This window comes from Astatotilapia calliptera, chromosome 9 (genome assembly GCF_900246225.1).
Source record: "Astatotilapia calliptera chromosome 9, fAstCal1.2, whole genome shotgun sequence".
NCBI lineage: Eukaryota > Metazoa > Chordata > Actinopteri > Cichliformes > Cichlidae > Astatotilapia > Astatotilapia calliptera.
Genome location: NC_039310.1, coordinates 26,526,947 through 26,546,379, shown reverse-complemented (window position 1 = coordinate 26,546,379; position 19,433 = coordinate 26,526,947). Strand labels below are relative to the sequence as shown.

Sequence of the window (19,433 nt, the reverse complement as noted above, 5' to 3'; positions counted from 1 at the left end):
GAAAAAAAGTTGTATAATAGGACATTTAACCAAAATAATCATGATTATGATTTTTTGAGAGTGGCTGCACCGCCCCACAGTTTGAGATCCAGTGCCCTGTCGCCTGGTTCTTTTGCCAGGTTGTTACTGTAGCAGTCTTCTAGATCATTCAGCTGCTTCCTTAGAGAGGATCTCGTCCCATGGTTGGATGCACTTCAACTCCAGCACTGCAGCTGGTGTCAGTCGTCCTGCTCCTGCTCTCCACTGTGGACTAGTTAACAGAATCTTCTGCAGGTGGAGATTAGGTTCAGAGAATGCAGGCTTAAGGCACACTTCTGAATTGGCTTTGCAGTCTAATAGTCAATTTCGCTTTGGAAGGTTCCTAACTGGGTGAAGTGATCCGGAAGTGTCTGCGTGGCAGTCGTAAAAGCTGGGTGAATTCTCCTGGATAAGTTATGGATGGAGGGAATTTGACTTTGGTCATGGGAATCTTAAAGGAAAGGAGTTATGTTGGATCATCTCTCGAGCTAGAAAGAATAAGAACAGATTACTTTGTAGGCTGTCTGCTGGACACACTGGTAAGGGGATTAATGTGAGAACAGTTGGATTCTCTGATAACTGAGTTTCTCTTTTCCTGAGTTGTCAAAAATTCTCCTTCCTTCCTTTCCGTAACCTCGTGACAGTTTCCTTTGAGATATGTGAGAACTTAGTGTCATTTTTGAACTATTTGCCCATGCTCCATGTTTCAGGCACACAGACCTGACTTTAAACACAACAGTCCCACCTACCTGCTGTTCAAGCTTAGTGGCAGCCAATCAGAAGAAAGTTGCATTAAAAAAAAAAAAAAAAGAGGTTAAAATGGCTTAAACGGTAAAGATTATTTAACTCTATGAATGTTGCAGGTTTCAAACACAACATATTGATCTAAACATGAGCATTAAACTACATACAATAAAACATATACTAACTCTAAGGTGTAAGTTTGCTTTTTTCCCCTTTTTCTATTAATTACAGTGTTTCTCTGCAGTGCTGCTGTGATTTATCACTGACATTGGAACACTGGAATTTTTTTCCCCTTCTGTTTTGACATCTGTTCAATAGTCAGTAAAGTTACAAACTTCTACAAGGACGACTTAAAAATTGATCGGGAAGAGAGCAGCCGGGTCTGCCCGAAACAAACTCGTCGTTATTGTGTAGCTGCGCTCGTTTACTCGTCACATGAAAGGCTGAAAAGATTGCAATTTTCATAGCAAAATGTTTCCGCTAATGAGACCGTTCACTCCAATTTGAGGTGTTTCTGATTCAGACTATGAGAGGGTTATTTGCAACTGAAGCTTAACTCACTTCTGAGCTCCACCAAACAACACACTAGTGAGTTTGACAGCTAAAGCAAATTAGCCTTGGCAGCACACCTCTGATATCTTATTGGCAGGCTGCACTCTGTAATTGCTTGCTTAGATTTGGACTAGGACATTGCTCTGTGTGCGTTTGTGAGTGTGCATGTGTGGATTACATCCACGCACACACACACACTGCTGTGCATGTTCTAATCCATCACTTAAATGTCAAATATCTCTCCAGTCAGGGTCAAAGTTGATTAGAGGTCCAGAGGTTTGTCTCCTACTGAGCTTCACTTTAAGGACTTTCCAACTCAAGGTTGATCCCAATTATAGTTTCCAATTTGGTGACCTCACGTTTAAAAACAAATAAATAAATAAAAAATGCAGGGGTGGCAATTTTAAACAAATGTATTTTTTATTTCACTGAATTGTATTGTTGCTTTTCCTGGAGCAAAAACGAGCAAATTAATATATTTTCAGGGTAATTTATGTTCAGTAGCTCATTAGTAGCCAAAGGCATGTTGACCTAAATAGAGCCGACTGACTTGAAAGCTGGAACTGAGCAATGGCTGCCCATAAGGACCAAAGGTTATACCAAAGTGGGTCAGGCTGTCGTGATAGAGACAAGAATAAGGTCAGAAAATGGAAAGGAGGGTCACGCGAAAAGGTAGGCCGAAGATGAGGAGACGGGAGTGACCCAGGACAAGCTGACCTAGAAGGAGAAGACAGTGCAAGATGCAGGGGTGGGAGCTGATGGTGTCTTGATGCGGCGGAGACCGGAGGCTAGCATCAGACAGCAGTAATGGAGAGCTGCGGCCCCCAGGCGATGAGCTTCCTGTCTCCTCTCACAGCGGAAGAGCTGGGTGTGTTGCAAGAATCTCACTGTTAGGGAAAAAGGATGAAACGGGGTCCGGCTTTTTCTTCATGTTCAGTGTTTGTTCAATGAGAGCACGTTTCACTGTACAGCTTTGAAAAGAAGGCATTTGAAACATTTATATGTGCATTTATATTTTATACGGTAGTTTTAGGTTAAAATTGAAAGTTAAAGGAAATTAGTGAATGAAATATTTGTGATTCAGGCTGCTGTGAAAAGCAGAGAAATGTATAAAGTACAGAGAAGCTTCTTTGCCGCTTTATTCTCGGACCTCTAATCACTGCAGATTATCTAATAAAGGGGGCCTGTTATGCTCATTTCCAGTTTCACAGTTTTATTGTTGGACTTGGACAGCTTTGCATGATTCACAAATGCAATTTACAATATTTTATTAAAAATAATCCTTCATCTTATGCTGGGCCTTGATTCAAGAACTCGATTCATCAACTCTCTGAAGCAAGCTGGTGCAGCTCCTGTCTGCCCGCCCGTTAGACTAGCTTAGTTTTGATTGGCTGCCCTTTATAAACAAAAGATTCGGGTTGCTGTGCTCACAGCCGGAGCTGTGCGCCAGAGATGACCATTTCATGGATCTCATCGAGGGCACACGGACCCAGGAGTAAACAAAGCTGACTGTTTAGAGCAGTCTGAATCCAGAACACCTTGTTCAACAAAAGCTTTGTTATCATCTTAAAAGCATTAATATCAGCAGTAAACTAGAAAGAAAACACAAAAAGAAAACAGAGAAGAAACTCTCAGAATAACCAGCCAAACACTGAATGTTATCCATGAGTCATGAGTCCATGAGCTCTAAAAGGTCTCCGAACTTTGTCGAATATTCTTTCAGGACTTGTGTTAAGGTTTGTAGCGTGACGTTTGACGTCACTTGCCTCATCCAGTGGCTAACAACACATCTATGAGGGGTTTTCCCCTCCCAAAACAATGCTGTGAGCTCTTTGGCGTTTTAAAAAAAAAAGATTGAATTAACTGAAATAAGTCCTCATCTCTCTCATACTTAAATATTTCTACTTTTTTCTTCGACCAGTGCCGGTTTAAGTCAAAGGCACTGGTGTTGCTGAGCCGGCCAGTACCTTCGTTCTCTTCAGCCCTTCATCAGATTGCTGATTTAACCACTCCTGTTGTTTTTGCCGCCTCTCTCATAAGTTTACTTTGTTTTTTCAGTCTAATTAAGGCCTCGTCTCTTTAGACATCATATTTTAGATTTCCAGTTAGAAACTACCAAACGAACTGCAAATCTTTAATCTGCTTGATTTTTAATGGAAAAAGTTGAAAAGGCCTTGCATGACCATAAAAGTGGTCGTCAGTGAAGTGTCCAGGTGCTTTTCAGCCTTAAGAAAAATGGGGAGTGTGTCTAAAATTGGCTGTAATTTCTGCAATACTTTCCTTGAGCTCCTTGCATTAAAGAGGCACTTCAATCACATCTTGATTGCCTGGGTTAAAATGGTGGTGTGCACCGAGGCAACTTCACCCAAATTGTGCCTTTACCCAAAAACTATGGACCTAAGGCTACGCTCACACTGGAGGCGAAAGCGCATCAAATCCGATTTTTTTTTTTTTTTTTTGACCCTATGCGACCCATATCCGATCATGGTATGACAGTGCAAACGGCACAAATCCGATATTTTCAAATCCGACCTGGGTCACTTTCGTATGTGGTACTGAATCCAATACATATCCGATGTTTTAGAAAGCGACTGCTGTTTGAACGGTCATGTTGCATTAAATCCGTCTTTTACGTCACTGACACAAGACAGACGCCAATTATCAGCGCCCGAGAAGACATCGCGAACGCTTCCTGGCCATCCCGTGTAGATATCAGTGAAACTGTTGGGAAGACAACGTTGGAGAAATGTGAACATTTTATTTGTACTGTATAATCTGCAGATTCTGACAGAAATCTGCAGCTATCCTTTGAAGCACCGCTCCTCTCTTAAACAGTAATAAGGATCATTGTTAGGTTATTTACATTATTATGTAAATAACAAAATAACTTAAAGCAAAAATTGAAGTCTGAAGTCTTTATATTAAGGGCCATCAGTCAAACAATACTGTTTGTTCTTGGTCTAAACAGAGCGCGTTGTGTGTGACGTCTTCTTTTGCGCATGCGGGCCGCTTTGAGCGTTCACACTAGAGCGCGTTTGCTGTCGCATTTTATTTGTAGTGTGAACGAGCAGACAAAAAAATCGGATTTGATCAAAAAATCGGAATTGAGCATTAAGACCTGCAGTGTGAACGTAGCCTATGTATATGTTGATGTGGGTTTTACAAAACCTCTCGGCTTTAGATACTTTGAGAAGTGTTTATGTTTAAGCATTCACTGTGTATGTATGTGATGGATGTAAGCCAACGCGTAATAGGAATTTGCAGTTTACTTTAGTTTGAAAATAGAAATTAGAAAATAACATTGAGCAGTGACCACTCTTTAAGCAAATAGAATTCCACTTGCATGATCTCCTATAAAGAATTTCCTGACCGTGAGATTGAATAAGATGAGCTCAAATAATGCAAGCTTTCAGCCTGTTACATTACATAGTTTATTAAATAGTTTGTAAATTAAGCTTTTATATAAATCTAATTCCAGCTTCATTTTCTGTTCAGTGCAGCTTTGCTAGAGGAGACCCTGAGATTTCTTTCTGTCAGAGAGTCATTTTAAATTAAAACTGCTCTTTTCATGCGGTGCAAATGGTTTCCCCCCCTTTTTTTTTCCCGGTTGCCTAAAATCACTGTTTCCTTACGTTCGGAGTCCAAAGTGACCGCTCCAGTTTCCCCCAACTAAAGCAAAACTTTGTCAAAAGTAGTTGGCGATTACACATCTGAAGCTTACACAAGCATGCACATATGAAACAAGAACATTATTTCCCTAAAAAGAGAAAAATAGGCTTTAAAAATGGTGCACTTGCCCCTTTTTGGAGCGGGCAGCCTGTCGCCGCCTCTTCAGAGGGCCTGTTAAAGGTATTTTAGATCAAAGTCAAAGGCGAATAAAGACCTTGGCTCCACACTTTACTTCAATTTCCCCCACCTTACTGGAGCATTGTGCCTCTGCTGTTGAAGTGAATAAGGGATGGCTCTTTGTGCCGCTTCACACGGCGACGCATTCCTCTTTGACCTACTCTATCTCTTCTTTTTCCCCCCATCTCTTGCCTTTTTTTCGTTTCATCTCTCACTGTCACTCCCCTCTTTGCCTTCCCGCTCTGCCTCCTATTGGATGTGAAATTAGCTCACACTACACCTTTTCAATCGTCTCCTATCCACCACATTCTTTCTGGCATCCCCGGTTTTACTCAGCTCTCAAACGGTATACGTGATAGATTTTGAGCCTTTTACCACACGTGTGCACATGTACAGTGCTGAGGTGCAGGATGAAAACTGACTGATCTCTGGTCTTTGTTCCCCTCCCCTTGTCCCCCTGCTTTTCCCAACCTCAGTTCTCCACGCTCTCATGAAGCAGAGCCTTTTCATTAAGACGCTCTGTGATTATTTTTAATGTGGAGTCTGCATTAGGCAGTGTCCCTTCACTCCTAATGAAGCTCTGTCCTGGGCCTCGAATACACAGTGATATCAAAAAGTTCTTGGTGTATCAACTGTTCTGTGATCTTTGAGTGCGCAACAATTCAAATCGGTTTCTTCTTTCTTGTATTAAACATCTAAATATTTAAGAGGAGTTTGAGTGACAAGTAAAATTAATATAAAGAGTTACGAGGAAAATCGATTAAACGTGAAGACGGCAACATTATGCTGGTGTTGTAGTTTGAAGTTAGCACTCCTACTTCTTATGCTTCTGCCATCATCAAGTCAAATAATAAAAGAAATAACAATACACATAACAGCTAAAACAAAAGAGCAGCAACAAAACTTTCACAGTGGACACAAAAGCAGTTTTTAGAACTGATTAAAAAAAAATTGTCATCTGTCAAGACGGGTTTCTACGAGGCAGGTCCGGGCCCAGTCGCCGTTCATTCTTAGGTGGGCCATTAGGAGAGACCCACTTGGGTGGATTTAAGTTTGGATGAGTTTCTCTCCTTGTGCACCTGTAGAGTGCTTCCAGCATGGCTGCTAATATTAACTCTCTTCCTGAAAGTAGTTTGTTTACTACTTGAAATTCACCACAGGCCTCCGAGAGCCTTTTCTGTTAAACTGACCAAACTTTCATGTCAAGGATCATCAGCGATGCTGAGATCTGGGTTTCTGGCTACAACTCAATAACCAAACAGCAGCCTTCAGTGTTCAAGCTCAAAGGAAATGCATTAAGTCTGGAGTGCAACCAAGAGCATGCTCACCATTTTGTTTGACATTCACGGGGTTGTGCACCGTGAAGTCGTGACCGAATCGTTCCAAAATTCTACTTTAACATCCAGAAAACCACAAACCTGAACTGTTGGCACCAAGTGCACTGAAAGGGTTTTTTTTTTCTTTTTTACATCCACAAACTGAAATTAAAATTGTTTGGGCGCACTGGATAAGATCCCAGACATATTGAGTCACAAGTGCATGTGGTGACAAAACAACTTCCAGGGTGTGATTGGAAATTAACAGCCATGCTGGAAGGCTACCTTGAAGGGGAGAAATTGAAATCACGTGTGGTCGTCACTTATTTTGTGGACATAACTTTATAATTACACCCAAAGCCAACTACACAGGTGTAAAGGCTTAGCGAAAACTTCAACACTGTACGATCGTTTTTAAAAGGATGACACTTGATAATACTTTTCTGATGCATTGAGTTTTAGAACTGTCGGTCCAGTTCAACAGTTCTAGTGTATATTTTTCATTGTAAATGGTAAACGGGCCGGTACTTATATAGTGCACTTTTACTCTACCTGAGCACTCAAAGCCGATTTCATCCATTCACACACGTTCGCGCAGCACTTTATTCCATGCCTTTGAGTGCTTTCTAACTATCTTGCGCACACACAAAGACACACAGACTCTGTATCTTGCCCAGGAACACTTTGATATATGTTCTGGAGGAGCCGAGGATTGAGCCACCGACCTTCCGATTGGCAGGCGGCCAGCTCTGCCTGCTGAACCACAGCCGCCCCGAGATAAACAATTGGTCAAAAGAACAAAGAAAAAACAAATGAAGACTTTAATCAAAAATCTAGACGGACACATTTCTGCTTAATATGCTTTAACTGCAGTTTCGCTCTGTTTTAACCTCAGATCTCTTTGGCGGCAGCTCATAAAAGGCAGAAGCGCTAAAAATTGGACAATAAACTTTGGCCTTTTTCTCTCTTTGATGTCAACCACCTCCTCATCTTCTCCCTCTGTATCTTCCTCTCTCATCTTCAGACTTCCCCTCCTGCGTGGAGCTCTTAGCTATAGATGGATATGCGCTCTGCTGCTGAATATACCTCCCTGCTTGCATGGCGCTAGCTCACGCCCACCCTACCCGACGCTTCCTGCCTGCCTGGCATGGCACCAGCCCACATCTGCAATGCTAATCTATAATTCTGTTTAATTAATGACCATTACAGCAGCAACAGCAGTTGCGTACCCCCCCTCACACCCCTCTCGTCCTGCCCTGTCTAACACTGTGCGGGGAGTTACAGTATCCTCCCTGCTTTTCACTGGTAGTGGAGAAAGGCAGGGAGCTGATGTACAGTATCACAGTGCTGCCATGAGCTTTTTCCAGGAATTGTTGGAGGGTTAAAAGATGTTCTCTAAAGCTGCGCGCACAGTTGCTGCCTTTTGTAGGCTTAGGATTTTGACAGGCTCTCCTGCAGGTGCACCAGAATTTTTCTTTTCTTTCTTTTTTCTTCTTCGTACCTTTAAATTTGAATTGCAATCAAAGCTGAAGGATTTCTTCATGAGGGCCTGCTACTTCAGGCTGCTTCCGACTTGTCACACACCCTGTCAGTGCAGCTGTTCCCAGAGGCCACCCATGAAATGTACATCAGCCGACTTTGCCGTTTCTGTTAAAAGACTAAAAGCTCGGTAGATTTGTCGAGAGAGCGCGATGCCTTTCATGCCCCATTGATGTGTACATGAATGACCTCATGTGAAACGCTCCCTGTTCCCCCTTTTTTTTTAACCCTCCTCCCATCCCACATATCGTTTCATTCCCCACATTATCCTTCGGTAACCTTGTGTTTTCTCTCCATGCCTCGCCTCTGTTTACCCCACTCGCTGTTCCTTTATTTTTCTTATCCAGGGGCCACAACCAGAGGATGGAGTTCCTGGGAGACTCCATCATGCAGCTGGTAGCCACAGAATATCTCTTCATCCACTTTCCTGACCACCATGAAGGACATTTAACAGTAAGATCAAATCACTTAAAACACTCCCCTAAGGCTTTTTTTCCACCTGCAGCCATGTACTTCTCACATCTTCCTCTTTTACACCCGTGTTTGGTCTTTATTCCACCGTCTCCTGCCTTTTACATCATTTGAGGGGTGATATTTCTTTCCCCACCTTCTTCCCTTCTCATAAATCTGTGATCTTCCTCTTTTTCTTTTTTTTTACCTTTTTGCTTCCACAGCTCTCTTCCACTCACCCCCCCTCATGCTGTGCCTGTATGTTTACTGTACTCCTCGTGATGGGTATTGTCATGAGACGGAACTGTTCAGTGGTTTTCAGCAACACATCTTTGTTGGCACATTTTTGCAAAAGCTGTCAAGTGTCTGAAAAATAAAGTCGCGTGTGCGCGAACCTGCACGGCTTGTACCACAGGTACAAAGCAAATGATCACACTTTGAACACGCAAGTCCATTTTCCGACGGCGTCAAACAGCATTGCGGCGCCGTCTTTTTAGTCGAGCATCAGCACTTCTCTTCAGAGGACCCCACTGCTGGAGGCTGCAAGGATCGAGCTGGTCTAAAAACTGAATAAGAACCTCTGCAGTTATTTTTTTATTTTATTTTTTATGGATATTTCATGACGTAATTTTTGTAAAAGCATCCAGCGAGCTTTGGTTTAGAGACTGAAAGCTCCAGCAATGCCCAAGAGTCAAGACGGGGTACATCTGAAATGGATTTCAAATCGGGAGGAAGAAAAAGTGCCCATTCAACTAGTGCGTGTTTCTGTGGCTCCAATTGTGATTGCGTGTGTACTGTTAAGGAGGGCATATCACAGCAAGACACATTCAGTCATATTGCATTCCATTTGCTCTTTTCCACATCTTGTAGCTATATTTAAAGTGTTTTTGTTTTTCCTTTTAGGGACTTAAATGTACTTCAACCAATCTAACATATTGTAAAGGCGCTCAGCTCCAAGTCACAATGCAATATTTAACAGACTAACGTGCAATCACCCTGAAACATTTATTCAGCGTAACCATGTCTGTCTTTGATGAATTATTTCATGTTTCCCTTCCATTTTGATGTTCCTGTGTACTTCTGCAGTGTGGATCTTACTCTGGTGTTTCCAGTGTTCTGACAGGCGGACTTTAAAATGCGATCCTCTGTTTGTTCGCCCGCAGCTCCTCCGTAGCTCCCTGGTAAACAACCGCACGCAGGCCAAAGTGGCCGAGGAGCTGGGAATGCAGGAGTTCGCCATCACCAACGACAAAACCAAACGTCCAGTCGCGCTGCGGACCAAGACTCTGGCCGACTTGTTGGAGTGTAGGTTCCCAGCTCTTTGATTCATCTCTGCAAATCTAAAATGACTAGAAAGACCGTCTTTATAGACTTTTATAGACCCGACTCCTTTTCTTGTATGTCTCTCCAGAATGTGCAGTTTAAGATGGCAGCATGGTGTAACATTATTGATTTCTTTGTTCGCTCTGTGGTGGATGTCAAACAAAGTCACTTCTCTGCTTAAGAGGCTGGAAAATGCTCCCTGTGTGCCGCTGTAGTTTTTATTTTGGGCTTTTTTTAATCTTCCTGCTGCTAGATTTTCTCATAATTAATGAGCTATTAATTGGCTTGTGGTTCTGCAGGCTTAATAAGACTTTTGTTTTTTACCAGTATGTGACTTGCAGTACAATAAATGTATGCAATATCACTGGATTCATCAGAACTGCAGTCTGGATGGGTCATGGGAGTTTGACCACCAGGTCTACATGACGAGGTTTATGACCGCACTCCCAAAATTACATTTTTATAGCCCATCAGGTTCTTGTATAACCAAAGTTAGAGCTCTTTCTGGCATAAAGTCAAGCATATTTACAGTGAGTGTCAGACTCCTCTAGGACTCCCCCTTATATCCTATCCTGTTTGTGATATTCATAGACAGGATCAGCCCTAGGTAGGAGGGGGCTGATCCTGTCCATCTATCTCGAGAACCTAAAAAAAACCAATCCTGTTTCGTTTTGTTTTTCATTATCTTCATCAGAGCTTGGCCTTCAACCTTTAAATGCACTGGAATCTTTTGCAGCCATGATAAGAGTCAGTATACCTGCAATCTGAGGGCATGACTCTCTGCTGAAAAATGGTGGAATAGGCTTAGCAAACAGGCTTGGCCAACTCCAGGCCTCGAGGGCCGGTGTCCTGCAGGTTTTAGATCTCACCCTGGGTCCACACACCTGAATCAAATGATTAGTTCATTACCAGACGTCTGGAGAACTTCAAGACATGTTGAGGAGGTAATTTAGCCATTTAAATCAGCTGTGATGGATCAAGGACACATCTAAAGCCTGTAGGACACCAGCCCTTGAGGCCTGGGATTGGACACCATTGCCATAGCAGGTCACAGTAGACGCACTTCTCTTTTCTGTTGAAAAGAGTCAGTTGAGGCGACTCAAGCTTCTGCTTAGGATGCTTCCTGTGCACTTCCCTTTGGAGCAGCGGTCCCCAACCCATGGACTGGTACCAGGCCCCGAGAGTTGAAGCTCGGGTGTGAAATTTCAGAATCAGAATCAGAATACTTTATTGATCCCTGGGGGAAATTATTTTTTATGGTTTTTATTGTTTTTATCGTTAACTCGGTTTGCCTAGGTCTTTTCCCATGTGTTAGGAATAAATCTTCTTTTTTTGGGGTACCGGTTTTATTTTGTTGTATTTATTTGCGATACCTTAAAGTCCGGTCCGTGAGACTATTGTCAGACATAAACCGGTCCGTGGTGCAAAAAAGGTTGGGAACTGCTGCTTTGGAGGATTTCTGGGAGGACCCAAACCCGCTGGAAATATGATATATTTCATCTGGCTTGGGAAAGTCTGGAAACTGTTGCTGAATGTCTGGATTACCCCACTTGGCCTGCTGCTGGGGTATAGGTGGGATGCAAAGCAGCTTAAATAGCACCACCAATATAAAGTCTTTTCCAGACATGGAGTTTGTAATATCACTGTGCTCTTCAGTCTGTTAGAGAGATGGCTTTCTGTCTCTTAGATATGGCCCACTACTTCATTCATACATATCCATAACAAGCCATATTACTTGCAGTATTATAGATAATAGTTTTCTTACCATGGCAGCTATTTTTGTGTTCGCTGCAATGTTTATGGGGCCACAGCTAAGCATAAAACAATCGGTGAATTGTCTAGTTGGATTTTTCTGCTCCTGCTTTAATGGACATTTTGGTATTTCTGGTTATTATCAGTGGCAGTGGGCAGTTAATCCCCACGATGTGCAACTGGATTCTATGTGGAAATGACCAGGAAATGGATACTGACACCACACATGACAGCGTGTCTCATAACTAAAGATTAAAATGCTGAAAATACAGCCAATATATGTGCTTCAAAAGTGGTGGGTTTGTGCTTTTGTCTCTTTGCTGTTTACACAAAGAGAGTGAGTTTGTTTTTAATGATTAGCTAAACAGAAAAATAGAAATAACAAAGAAGTGAAAAATAATGTGCCCCAGGGCACTGGCAGTGAGTAGGCAGCACCTGCCACTGTCATTCAAATCTATTTTAGTATGTATAAATTATAATGAGTACGAGTACAATATAATTAGTGTTGGACCACCTGTTTTTCATGATTTTGGTCATATTTGTGCATTTTAGTCTTGTTACTGTGGCTCTGGTGATAAGGACCTATGTTAATTTTACCTGCTCTTTAAGGTGTAAACAGGGGTGCTGCCACAGTGAGGAGAGTTCAGTCCATCAGGGTGGTACTTCTGTTGTTCTGTCAAACTCATCTGGTAGAGTTTGTGGGTGGGAAGCCTGTCAGGGATCAGCCCGTGTCACCGGTGCTTTTGAGACTCTTTTCTGACAAGCGAATTAGAAATCCATGGCCCTTTTCTAGGCCGCTCTCCATCACAACCAGGAAACAGCCAACAAGCAACTAGGCAAATAAATCAGCCCATAGTAACTTATTGGAAACATGCCATTACTGTATGGGAAATATATGCTGGAGGCCATTAAGAAGCTGTCTCTCTGTGGTGCTCGATACTGTCCTCCCACTGCATTACGCTGACAGATTTATTTTTTCACATGTAAAATGTCATTTTCTACATATACATACTAAACTCGTATGATATAGTAGCACAAGTGCATATCATTAAACAGTAAGAGGATTGTTATTCTACCTGCAGCAACTTAAATTTGGTGGTGCGGCGCTGTTTTGGGGGACGGGACCTCCACAGACATCCATGGAAAACAGGAGCAGAGCATTCATGACAGTAGATGTGGTTCTTCAAATAGAGAACCTGGGGTGGAGGGTGAGTTGGGCATTGTGCTCCACAGTCCGATCATCCTATTGTCCCTCTGGACGATCGCTGATGACCGATAGCACCACCTGTGTGGGAGGCAGAGGAGGTTAACATGTACCCATTATCCACCCACTGTAATGTACAATGTGTGCCCCAAACACAGGAAAAACTCCACAACACGCAGGGAAAAGAGTTTATTTCTCACTTCCAGCATGATGAGACACTTACATGTTGACATACTGTACGATAAATGATTTGGCTTTATTGTAAGTAATTAACATAAGTGGACGGATGTCAGTCCAAACAGATATATAACATCTGCACGGCTCTTTACTTCTTTACTTCAGACCTATAGTTCTCCTAACTCATCCAGTCTGTTTTCTGTGTTTTAAATAGTTCATTCTTGTCTTCTCCGCTTTGCGTCATGATCTCCGCACACACAGCAGAATTTTCCACCCACAATAGCGCCCAGTGGGGGGCGGAGATAAGAAGATGAAATAAACAAAGGCCTCTTCAAGTGCACTAACATTAAGCTCTCGTTTAAAAATCAAGCCAGCAGTCAGAAATATACATGTCTGTCATACAAGTTATAAATGAAGATGCCAAATAAAACGACAGTGAGGCAGATTCACTGTATTTTTAATTAAATTGATCACTAAATTTGATTATGGTTGATACCCGATACAGCCCTACTCAAGGGGGGTTGCTGAGCGGCTTGCACAGACAGGCCTGAGGAGCTTAAATAAAACACTTTATAAGCTGACGTGAGCTGGTGTTCAGATCAGCTTATCTGCGAGGGTTTGGCCCTTAATAAATTCCAGTATTGATTGGGCTGTAACAGATTGTTCTGGCAGATCTCGAGTTTTTTTTCATTGCCTACCTATCACATATAAATGTCCCTCAACCCTCAAGCACCTAGGTGTACATCAAATCCGATAAATTAAGCTAGAGATAACATTCACTTGATTTCAATCCTGCAATTAAAGGAAGTTCATGGTGAACTATAGGAAGGTGTAAGCTGAACATGAGCGCAGGGATTTGCATGCAGAGGAGAATGGAAACGGAGAATTGGAGGAGACCTTTTGCGGTCCACATTGGGCCAACAGGGGGAGCAGGCAGGGACAGGAACTGTGATACAAAGGGAATAGAAAATGAGCCATTCCAGTTTGGTAGATTAAATGAGGAAAAAAAGACTAAAAAGCACTAATGTTTTTCAGGCCAGCGTTCAATAGACAGACCATAATGCATGAATCACAAAACAACACAGGGCTTCATATCATTTGCCTTTCAAATCATCCCTCAAAAGTTTGCAGCGGAGCAGAGTTGATGACACGGGAAGAGGACGCGGGGCAGCGCTGGAGATGAGTGCAGCTCTTCTGTATATGAACAGTTGTGCCCTGCAGCTACAGCGGGCCCTCACTGGCCTCCTGAAATATATTACCTATTATTTCTCTCTCATGTCCCACTGTCTTAGTCACAGGGATGAGTGAATGCAGTGGCATCTAATGGAAGGGGAAAACAAAGGGACAGCCATGAGATGAAGATGACACCCAGCACCTTCTGCTTACATTTCGGTTTTTTGGTTTTTTTTGTTCTCAGAGCAGTTAGGCCGCCAGTTATTTATTCAGCTTGACATACAATTTTATCTTATATATGACATGTTTCTCTGAACTCTGTGTGGCCCTTGTAGTTCCAATTTCCTGTGTGATAGAAAAGGACAGTCGGCTACAGAGCCATCTTTTCCAATTGTTAACATTAACATCACGTCCCTCGCCGAGGGAGGCCGCTGCTCGGGTCTCTCTTCTGGTCTTTGTTAATGTTTTATTTACTACAGAAGCAGAAATGGAGCTGATTGTTAAACAAAGCAAAGCACCCACCTCCTTTTTTTTCTCGTTTAAAAAGGCGTTCTGTCTCTTTTGTTTTCGCAGCTTTCATCGCAGCTCTCTACATTGATAAAGACCTGGAGTACGTGCACACATTCATGAACGTCTGCTTTTTCCCTCGACTGAAGGTGAGTCCCTATTGATAGCTGTTCACCGCTCGCACCTGATCAATGAGCTGCTGAGCCGAGCACCTAAGAGAGAGACGGGGAACGAGCGAACCGGGGGGAGATGATGAGGAGGGGAGCTAATGGCAGGGCCCTAATGGCACTAGCATCGACGTGAGGCCTGAAGTGGTGCTTGGCTTTTGAATGCCTCTCACAATGGCGGCTTGGGTGGCTATTTTAGTCATCTTTAATGGGAATCTCAACGGCGTTGGGATGCATGCATTGGCTTGTTAATGTTAGTCGTCTGTGTTTTTCTATTGATCCGAGAAGTGCTTGAAGTTGCTGACGGTATCCACTTCTGGAGTGTTGCGAGAGCTGAATAAGTAGGCTTCAGTCAAAACTTCAATGGCAAGATGCGCGTTAGGAAGGGACGGGCATTATATCCTTAAGTGCTCAAGTCTAAGTTTAGATAGAAGAGCTCTGTTTTTCCCTTTATTACCGCTGCTGCAGTGAAAAGACAAACTGAAACCGGGTGTCCGTACACACACGCGTGCTCGTGTACGAGTTTCCCACACAGCGCGGACCTCTCCTTGTGAAGCTGCTGCAGCGGTCTGATATGCCATGCTAATTGCTGTCTTGGTGTGCCTCTCCAGGGAGAATCCCCAGCTCTAGAGGAGCTGAGCTTTGCGTCATGGTCGCTGCAAGAGAGCACCTCATTTCCACTTCCAAGAGAAAAGTTGTGAAACAGCCAGCATGTCTCCTTACATAGCCCTCTGGAAACCACAGTGTTGCAAACTGTGCTGCTTCATCCAATTTAGATGGAAATAGAGAAGCAAAACCGGGAACATAAATCCTTTCCTTATGTTCGCAGTTTTTTTTCTTCTTCCCTCCATTATGCATGTTAAGGTGTTTGCATGAGAGTGAATGCATCACCGCACTCGAAATGTACAAGAGGTAGGCTATAAGCTGCAGCCAAATTTCTCAGCCTTCAGCGAAAGGAGTGTGGATGCCCCCCGGAGAGAGGAAAACCGGAAAGGAGGAAGAAGGGGAAGCAAAGCACGAAAGCAAGAACAGTAGAGATGGAGGGGCTGCGAGGGAGCTGCAAAGCGAGAGAGAAGCAGAAGCACTCTTTGTAGAAAATTAATAGGAGCAGACAGTTCTGGATTCAAAGTCTGCCTTTTTATGACAAGGCTGCTTCCCTGTTAATGGAAGGGCTTTTAGAAGTCCCCCTTGGATAAGAGAAATGTATCAGAGCTGCACACCTGGGAGACTCCCAGACGCTCTTTATTTCTGGCCGGGGATTGGCTTTTGTCTTAAGTAGCCTGTGATTTGTGCTCACCGCCAAGTCATAGATGGAGAGCCAGTCAGAGAGAGCGCAAATAAGTCCAAAAGGGGGTAAAAGCTTGGAGATGGCAGGAATGAAATAAAAGCATGAAGGAGTGAAGGAGAACGGTTGTAACTGCAGTTCATTTTCATTGTTTCTGATTCTTTGAAATGAGTGGGTGAAGAGAGATAGTTTGGTCTCAAGTGTGTGTTGTTTGTGTGTTGCAGGAGTTCATTCTGAACCAGGACTGGAACGACCCCAAGTCTCAGCTGCAGCAGTGTTGTTTGACCCTGAGAACAGAGGGCAAGGAGCCTGATATCCCACTCTACAAGTAAGGCCACCATATTACCGAGGCTTGCATAAATTTCTTTCGGCATTATCTAGAAGTACCAGTGTGTGATTAGAGGTTAGTCTTTTGTGCTTAGTTTATATTTAAATACAAACTAAACAGTTGTAATTTCTTGGCCCCATCAGGCAAGTTTCTTACCTGAAAGCCACACTCTTCATTGACATAAACCATACAACAGAGACAACTGTTCAACTCGAGGCTTCATCATAGTGGCAATTCAGTACGGAATCAATAAAGTTAAGAATTCTACTAATGTCAAGAATCAAACAGCTCCTAGAACTTCAAAAACTTTATCAAAAACTTCACATGGGCACAAAAACAAACAATAAAACTCTTGAGAAAACAAGCTAAAGCTAATTCAGATACCTAAAACATGGTTTTGAATTTCATATTGGCTATTTTGTAACTTTAGCTAATGAAGTAATTATCCAATAGTGATTTATTACCTAACCAACCCCTGGGAGTTAGCCCAACTAGCTACTCAACATGGTTTGCACATTTGTCTAACAAGTAAAAGTCCCTCAGTGTGATTCTGGGAGACACAAATCAAACAGTACCAAGCTACCTGCTGTGGAGGACTCCTTGTGAATAAGGGAGCAGCTAAAAATAGCTTTGAATTCATTCAACTTAACATCTGGTTAAGCTAGGTTGTTAGCATCCAGCCTGGTTCACAGGCAAGCTAACATTACCTACCAGGATACTGAAAAAAGGCAGCTACCTAACTTAGCAAAGTATAATATCAGCTAATTCAACCAAAGTGCTCATTAAATAGCCATTCATTGTAAAATGTCTTTATCAGCAAATGTTATAAAACACAACAGAGTCACACAGCTTGCTAACCGTAGCTTGCCTGCTAACGAATTTAATTGTTTGCAGACTACTGAGCGGATTCTGGGTGGCTAACTTGCCGAATTTACATTTATGTCTAAACATAGCTTTCTGCAGGACTAGCAGAAAGCAGTGCAGCAAGGGTACCCTTTCTCCCTTTTTTGTGCTTTTCTTTTGTAAATACTGTTTTGGTCATTGCTTCTTTATGCTTAGAATTGTAGGCACACATGGTCAAGGATTTTTATCTTCATCTTTAACTCCGCTCTAACTGATTAAACACTACTTCACGCTATTTAAGCTATTTGGTCATTCATTTTTTCAGAGCAGTTTCAAATCTTCTATGGCTTATATACAGTGATGAATCCTTTAACTTTTTATATAGCTGCATATTTCGATTAATGTAGTAGCCATTTATATTTTTGCAAGTTTTTTTTTTTTTTAAGCAGTCTTAAGATACATTCAAGTGCTGCCACTTAAACATTTTAAGCATAAAATACATATTGAATTTGAACATGACATCTTATTAGCAATGGTAAGAAATTCAATTTTTGAGATTAAAGATCTAATCTAAGTGTGTATACACATGGTTGCACCGTACACTTGATCAGTCTCTTTAGTGTGAACCCAACTCTGCAGTCCAGAAGGGTCAGGCATCACGTGGGCTGCAGCACAAATTCAGGGAAATGAACTGGCACAAACATAATTTACAAGACTACTCGTCATCAGACTCTAAACATTTTGAACAACTGTGTAAAGGTCTTTGTTGTTGTGATGAGAAAAGAAAAGATAACTAAAACGATCTCTTATTTGACAAAAAAGCCAAGGAGCAAGTGTCATTTGACAGAAAGCTTTTGAGAGCTGCCACGATGCAGTGTTTGGGTCACCACTGGAAGCTGGCAAACACAGTTTTCTCAGAAAAAAAAAAAAGAGGGGGGGTCGTCTCGAGGCTCACGGGTGGTTGGAGACGGAGCGGTTCGGCGTACAATGAACTCCACAATTCATCATCTAATCTGTCCCCTTTTCCTCCCCGTCTCTCTTCCCTTGTATTTATTTAATCGTCTTTCCAGTCCCCCGTGTTTATTATTCCGTCTATCTGCCCAGCGGATGGCGATTTTTTTTAATTTTTTTTTTGACACAGCACAGCTCTGACACCGCAATCAACACTTCCCTCCCCAAGTCCACTGCCCACAAGAACGTGAAGGAGAAACAAATAGAGCTCCTGGGTGACCTGAATTTCAAAAATTCACACAGCCCCACATGTACAGGAGACACAAGCTTACATAAAACCCAGCCTCTGATGAATGGAAGGCTTCCCCTCCATCCTTGAGCGTAATTACTTCTTTCTTTCCCCATGTTTGATGTATACACAGTAGCAGCCGGTAATATTGAGCATTCCTTTGACCACCTCGTGAGATGACCTGACCCCTGTTGGTCGATAAGCCAGACTCATACAACTTTCATAGCATTTCATAGAGCAGTTTTTCGGCGTCGAATCTGTCTTGCTGTCGGTCTTCGAAGTCTGCGGGATTTGTTTACAAGCGTCAAGGGTAGAGAAACACAGAGTGAGACTAGGGTGTGAGTTGGAAAGAAAGAGACTAAATTACCAAAAGAGGCAGGAAAGGACAGGGAAAAAAAGGAGAAGGAAAGGAGTTAATGTACCGAGCCCCCTGCTAAAGGTTCCCTGGTGAATGTGCCTGGCTGATGACAGATCGACACCTCAACCCCGCGCTCTATCACTTTCCTGTACATCTCGACACACCAGGGAGCGCACATATACACCCATCTCGCACTGTACAGAAAGTGGCCCCAGTCTGGAAGTAGCTTTTAGCATGAACGCAGCGCCAACGACTTCCCGACGGCCCCGTAGATTTCCCTTTTATTCCGTCTCCTTTTGTGTTATTTTAGCGCCGCGATAATTCCAAGTGACACGCTCTCCCCGTCGAGATTTGGCTAAAGCAGCGCACGCAGGAGTCTTATTTGCTCGGCACATGCTATGCGCTTCGTCATTTGTAAGCGAGAAAGGGGGCTGAATTATTGATAAAGTGTCATAAGTGACCACGTTGCATTAAAAATGGATTTGCTCTCCTGAAATAAGTAAATTGTCTGTGAATAATTTAGGTGACTCACAGCTTGGGTCTGAGATGTTTATGCTAATGTTAACATTTCAAACAACTGTCTTGTACACATGTCCCTGCAGAAATAAAAC

General features: G+C 42.7%; 1 protein-coding gene across 4 annotated transcripts in view; it reads left to right on the top strand.

Moving 5' to 3' along the window:
• The window catches only part of drosha (drosha ribonuclease III), a 139,231-nt gene that overhangs the window by 100,688 nt on the left and 19,110 nt on the right, over window positions 1-19,433 (top strand). For all 4 annotated transcript variants that reach the window (XM_026180200.1, XM_026180202.1, XM_026180199.1 and 1 more), the window contains 4 exons: window positions 8,363-8,468; window positions 9,629-9,770; window positions 14,668-14,750; window positions 16,278-16,381. In XM_026180200.1, the coding sequence (XP_026035985.1) occupies window positions 8,363-8,468; window positions 9,629-9,770; window positions 14,668-14,750; window positions 16,278-16,381 (435 nt within the window). The remainder of the gene's footprint in view (window positions 1-8,362; window positions 8,469-9,628; window positions 9,771-14,667; window positions 14,751-16,277; window positions 16,382-19,433) is intronic.